Genomic DNA, 7,127 nt, shown 5'->3' with positions numbered 1-7,127 from the left:
ATGATTATGTTTATAAACTTCCCATTACTTATTATTTATTTTGTTCTTAAAACTTTTCTATTAGCTACAGAACATTTTATTAACTTTACACCTAAGACTTAATTAAGCAATAACTATACATTTTATACTTACATCAGCGAGCCGAAGGTCCTGGCAGCCAGTGCTCCTTTTTTCGTGGAAAAGTAATTGTATTATTGTTACACGTTTTTATAAATAAATAAATAAATAATACTATAGAAAATTTGATATTTTTTATCGACATATTTATTTTCATCCCAGTATTAAAATGTCTCTGATTAATGAAATGTAATAGATTTTGTGACTGTCACTTACAGAATAGCAAATTCGCCTCAAGTTTCAAAAATTGTCCCTATCAAATTTAGATACTTGATACTGTATCACAGTACAGARTCGCACGGTAAGACTATGCTGTGGCTGCCGACAAAGTGGCAGCGGTAGCGATAGTATAGCAATAATTCTAGACATTTTTTGGTAAATGAGTTTTTTTTTTTTTGTTTTTGTTTCCTATTATTTACTTTTCTACTACACTGAGCTGCACTGTTAAAATTTAAAGCTTCTCTGACATAAGGTTAGCCGTTATGGCTTCTGTTATCATAATCGTCATTGTAAGTATGAGTTTCAATATTAGACTCTTCGAATTTTAAAGGACGTTTATTATTTGATGTATGAATGTTTTTCAAATTTCTTTTGATAAATTTTGGATCCTCTTTATGTCTTACACTTCTATAATTCCTAATAAAACCTTCGCCTCTTTTTTCTAAAGAGGTTTCCCTTTTGGAGTTATGTTTTGAAATTCTGAACATCTAAAGGTGTAGCTTTCAATGCGGTGTGATAGGAATTATTATAGAACTTTACGGCTTTACACACTTGGGTTATGATAGCAGTTTTTTCTTCCAAATTTAGTGATCTTATACGATCTGTAAGTGTGTTATTAACTCTTTCGACGTTGGAATTACCAGTATGGCTTGTGGCATGAACTGTATGCCTCCTTTCGTTAGAAAGTCACGAGCGCTTTTTAAATTAAATTCATTATCGAAAATAAACTTTTTTGCATGCCCTTTTTTCATAAAAATTCATTAATTTTTTAAACAATTGTTTGGCTATTTCTATCAATTAAATGAAAACAAATGACATGTTTCCAAAACTTATCTACAAAGACTATATATGAGTGTTTACTATTAACGTAATTATCTATATGCACAATTTCATTTACTGTGTTTGATTTCCGCAGTGTGAAATTCTGCTTTAATCGGGTCTCGGTCATATTTTCCTCGGTTACAGATTTCGGAATTATTTATTATTTTATGCATTTTAGTTTTTACCTGTGGGTGATACACCTTTTAATTCCTTCGTAAGTTGGGATAAATCTTGAATGTCCTACTTCTATTTTGTGGAAAAACGATATGTGTTTTTTATACTATGTTCGGACCGACAATGTGTCTTTTCGATCAGTTTTCACCGACAACTATCAATAGGGAATTCCCTTGTTATTGAAAAATTACACGAYGACACAAAATGCAAAAATGCCAGGGCACCCATTGCAGAATCTATTGGTATATTACGCACGAAAATAATCATGGGTTTTGGTCTGACATATTTTACAACCRTTGCAAATAATTTTCTGCGTGTGTTTGTTATTGTGTCGTTGCACCAAGAGAAAAATGATGCCATTCGTGCACAGTGCAAAGGTTTTGCAAGAGCAAGAGAATCCCCCTTATATGACAATATCAAGTGACAGCTGTATTTGTACATGGAATATAAACAAATATCAAGCGACAATTTAAGGCCGGTAAAATATATCTTCCAATAAAACCGACTATAATGCGTGGGATGTAAGTTGTCAAGTAGTTTTTAGCGAAAATTGGTTTTCAATGTGTTGTCGTTTGACAGATTTTACATGGACGAAACCACAAGTTTTAGGGCGAAAACCAATTTTTTCCACGAAAACATGTTTTCATTGTCGGTCCGAACATAGTATTACTTCATATCCTTCTGCAATATCTTTGGGAAAATTGCTACAATTTACGAAAGAAATATTTTGACTTATTATATTGTACTAATTTTCTCCAAGTTCAGAATATATAGCGAGCTTTCCCTTATTAAAATGTTTTTTTTTATAATATTGATTATGTTAATGCAATTGATGTCTCCGATGTCAATACAAGCGCGTTTAGTTTTTAATATATTTTCTACTTCGGATTCTTTTGCTTCAACCAAAAGTAGCAACTGTTTGAAACGACTTACAACCGTATCTTCCTGAGAATGGTTGGTTTGAACTTCCATAGAATTTGTTTGATTTTGCTCCTCTCCAGCGTTTAAATCTTTAATTTTTAACATTTGTTTAACGGTCATTCTCAAATTTTTGCTATTAATCATATTTATCTCGTTAATATCAATTCGGCTTAKGAAATTGGCTATTTTATTTTCTTTTCCAGGTATATAATCGATTTTCGCATCATACTYCCCCAATTGTACTAACCAACGCTGTAGCCTGGGATTTATATCCTTACCACAATTTTTTCTGCAACTACTTAAGTGGTTGATGATCTATTTTAGATCGAACTTCCTTCCGTATAAATGGGCGTACACTACACTGCCTACACTATTGCAAAAAACTCGTTTTCTAAAGTTGAGAAGTTTTTTCGCGAGTGTTTATTGTTCTCGAAGGAAAGAAAAATATTGAGTTCTTCCCAATTTATCCATGATACCATCGATGTTGGTTGTCGAAAATTTATCACTAACGGTCGTTCAACTTTCGATAATCGATCACAATGCGTCATTTCTTATTTCCAGATTTGTCTGGGATTGTTTGGGAGCTACCCAAAACGAACTGTTGTAAACAGAATTGCTTTCTCTAATAATGTTATGTTCTAACATTTCTTTTATTTGTTTCTGAATTTCCAATTCATGGACTTGTGGATTTCTATATATTTACGAATAGATAGGACTATCATCTGTCGTAATAATTGTATGTTTAATTTCATATGTAAAAGAAAGTGTGTCTCCTTTAAAAAATAGTTCATTATACTCATGCAATAAATTTTTTATTAATTGRCTTTCTTCGGAATTGAAATGTATTAAATCTAAGTTTTCCATGTCACCACATTCGACTGCCCAAATTTTCTGCTTTTTATACGGACTAAAACTTTCAAAATATATTATATTTCCTAATATATTAATAAATCTATTTCTATCAATCAGGCATGTAATTTCATGACCGCCATTCGTTACAGTTATTAAGGGCTATTTACAGGTGGAGGYATTTTGGTAAAATTTACATCCTCCTCTAAAATACTTTCCTCCGTTGGCTGATAACTTCTTAGCGACTCGATCCGACTACGTCTAGCACTTTGATTATCAACACTCACGTGTGAATTAGGCTTGGTTTGATAATTATTGAATCTATTATTATAGTTGCAAACTTGATTACTGTGTTCTCTAATACTTTGGTTCGAATAGCGTCTACTCTGTACTGAGTTCTGGTGGTTATAGCTATTATTATTGGTTTGAGTAATTCAATTATTTCTCCCTTTAATATTATTTGATTTACTAGTTTCCAACATCTTTTGATTATATTATATCGTATGATTGTATGAAATAGCTCTTTCTTCGTCTAAAGACCTATATTTTGAAAAGCTATTATACATTTCGAGTAAGGTAGCGCTTTCGTTTAAACGATTACGATTACTTCTGTTCATTTTTTCCACTAAAGAAAGGATTAAAGAATGAGAAGATATCTGGGGCCCTATTCTGTATCTCGATTCGTAAATGTATTCTATTCGAAATTCGGATCTACTTTATAATTATGCGAAAGTTGCACCACCCTGTACCAGAATAAATACGTACAATTTTGGTTTTTGCTTTCTACAACTCAAAAGCTAATGAATATTTTATTCGAAAAYTAGTTATAAAAAATCCGAATTCGACTAAATYTTTTTTCGAATTCAGTTACAGTATAGGCCCCCTGATCGGAAACTTGGTATAGTGTCCCGCGCACACAAAACGCCCTTAAAAAAACTTATAAAGTTATTTGGAATAACGAATCGCAGAAGTTTTCTGATAAAAAGTTTATTTAACAATAACCACGCAAACCAAGGCCGTTTTAGTGCAGTTGTGGAAACTCGGTTCTTCCATAGTTCCGTTGCATTATCCACATAATAATTACATAAGAATAAGTAATTAAGTTGTTGATTTTGRACTAAAGAAAAACTGCTAAATTTATAAGTTGACGCAACCATCGCAGCATGATTACCTTTTTATTGAACTAGTAAATAACAAAAACAAATTCATCTAAACACTTATTCGAAGGCGGACAATCCACTCTACTGCTAAATGAACTAAAATAATAATATTAATTTAAGCTTGCTAGTCTCAACAATTATATTCAAGTGAGAAACTATTTCAAAGAAAATCGTGTGCAATAAAAATTTTATGAAATTAATTGAACTTAAGTGACAGTATTTTCAGATACAAATATGTCATTGCGACTATCTTCGAAAATAACGTTAGCGACGAAAAATGTTTTTACTCAAACCATAAGACCGATATTTTATTTACATGGATATTATGTAAAATATTTRAGTTTCACTGAAACCCTCGATCAACAGCGATGTTAAACCTTTTACGTTTTTATAACTTTCTCCTATAAAATTTGTTTTTTGCTGGTGGGTAAGGCTGATACATAATTTTATTTTAGTCATCATATTTTCTTTAAGTTTTTATTCTCAGTGCAGGCAGACATTCTCTTAACTAATTAAGTAAATTCGTTTTCCAGTAAACTTTATAGAGGACTTGGCCTCATGCGAGTATATTTTATTTAAAACATTGTTATTGTCTGTTTTTTTAAATAAACTTACATTTTTCGTTTCGATTATCTTCGACATTCCAAAATGCATTTTTATCTCTCAGGTTGGGATTGCAAGAAACTTCTTGTTGCTCAAATCCCCATTTCGGAAGTTGCTGTCCGCTGGTAGTCAGCGCACAATTTTGGAGATAGTGTATTAGCAAAAACTTTGTTGTAACAGTTTTAACACTGGTGTTTTGCTTACCATCAACCAATAGAACTTGCCAAATATCATTTGCATCACCTTGCCCATCCTGAAGTAGAGATTAAAAAAGCATAAGGCAGCTGAATTAATCATATACACATGTAGTATGGATTTATGTAATCACTACCTCTCCGTATCCTGTTATTTGCAAATGCCTTTTAGTGAGTGGTGCTGGTTCACCATGTGAGTGTAAATTACGCCTAGTAGCAACATGCTCTAGTCTTATTAAGGCGCCATGCGAAACATATTTTATGTTATCAATTGTATCCTTATTGTAGGGTTTTATAAGCCATTTGTTGTTATCATCCTTGTGAGTGTATGTAGTTACCTGCATATTAAAAAAAATGGTTTGTGTCAGCAATTATTTATTTAAGAGAATCAAACTCAAGAAACCCTCAGGAATTCCACAAAATAAAAATATAAAATATTTAGGCAGACTAGCTAAAATACTGCATATGGAATTGGCGAAGTTTTGTTAATGTATACTAATAAAATATTTCAAATGTACCCAGAGCTGAGCAAAATGCTTCATATTTTAATTCGAAGATGTTGTTCAAAACGTTTTGCTAGTTTTGTATGTTCCCATTCYAAGATCGAATCATGTTATTTTAAAATTCTATGGTAACTCTAAAAATTCTATGAAGAAAAAACTGTTTTTTCTTGAACTGCTATATAGCCACTTATACCGACCAGTACTATTTAGAGTTATAMATTAATTTTATGAAATTTTGTTAGCTAATCGACGATAAAGAGTAAGGAGCTATAGACTCTTTGAATGGGGAGGGTTTGACCAATCTCGCCATTGCTCGGAATTTGGGAACGTCGTAAMAGTGGTGCATAATTATCTGAATCCCAAAGACAATTATGGCCTGAGAACTTACTCTGATCAAAAAAAAATATTAACACGCGATAGGAAAACGAAATTGATGCACATTTATGAAATTAATACGGAAAGTGAAAAGAGAGAACCTAATTCTGTTTCAACAATTTGGCGTGCGGTTAAATCCTAAAATTACAGGTGAAAAAAAGCAGAAAGCGCCTCTCTTGAAACCACACCAAATAGTCTCACGTCTCAGCTTTGCCCGAAATCATATGAATAAAGACTGGCATCAGTTAATATAAAAAAAAAATAAGATTTGAAATAATAAGTTGCGACAAAGTAGACAATGCGTTTACAAAAAAAATGTACTATTGGTCCTTCGTGATTTTTTCGGATTGATGGTTCAGACGGTTTTTTGGTTTTTTTACGAAGAGAACCACGATATTTTTCGAAATGAAATTGTGGCGGAATTCCCTTCTTTCTGAATAAATAGTTCCGAATACCAGGAAGTATTAGAAACAAATCTGCAAGAATTCATACTACCAGGTAAAAGAAAACGTGGCTTCAACGTAAATATATCGTTCTTTTGGAAATACCAGCTTGTTCTACCGATGTGAGTCATATTGAGAACACATGGGGATGGCTCTTTAGAAAGATTTACGAGGATTTTGGTCAATTTAATACGATTTGGAGCTGAAAACAGCTATTTTGGATACATGACATTTGTTAACCCCAGAAATACTTTTTTATTACACCAATGCCAAATTGAATATTCGCACTTATTAATAATAAAGAAAACACAATAAATTATCAGGAATAGAATATGTTTTTTTTTTCTTGGGAAAACACCGTTTTCTGTGYATTCCGCTTACTACATACAATGGAAGAAAAAGAACCGATAATAAAAAAAAAATGGTTTTTACCATTATTAAATTTACGATAGTGCTTTAAATTAACAGAAATATATTGTATTTATAGCAGTGAAACAATATGTATATTTCTTATTGATCATACGACCCTTGGCTACGATTGGACGACGATTAGTCAATATTATTTTCTTCTAATCATTAATTCTTTCGTATTTTCTTGACGAACTCACGCTCGCTTTCCGTCGTTCACATTTTCTCAACCCTCCGATGGAAATATAATACGGGCATCACTCGGAACACGTAGGCTCACTTAATTCTGTTTTCGCACAAAATTTTATACAGATTATTTAATCCCTTTTTTGAAGTAAG

At 32.1% G+C, this 7,127-nt stretch overlaps 1 protein-coding gene across 1 annotated transcript in view; it reads right to left on the bottom strand.

The window, feature by feature from the left end:
- Positions 1-4,877: 4,877 nt before the first annotated feature.
- The window catches only part of LOC108965508 (protein O-mannosyl-transferase 2), a gene marked incomplete at both ends in the record, with an annotated part of 9,053 nt that continues 6,803 nt past the window's right edge, over positions 4,878-7,127 (bottom strand). Inside the window, 2 exon segments of the mRNA XM_018927981.1 lie at positions 4,878-5,118; positions 5,197-5,397. Coding sequence (XP_018783526.1) covers positions 4,878-5,118; positions 5,197-5,397 — 442 coding nt within the window.

Source organism: Bactrocera latifrons, unplaced genomic scaffold (genome assembly GCF_001853355.1).
Source record: "Bactrocera latifrons isolate USDA-ARS-PBARC rearing strain unplaced genomic scaffold, ASM185335v1 scaffold_1402, whole genome shotgun sequence".
Lineage (NCBI taxonomy): Eukaryota > Metazoa > Arthropoda > Insecta > Diptera > Tephritidae > Bactrocera > Bactrocera latifrons.
The sequence above is the reverse complement of the archived record's forward strand: the minus strand, read 5'-3'. Positions and strand labels throughout refer to the sequence as shown.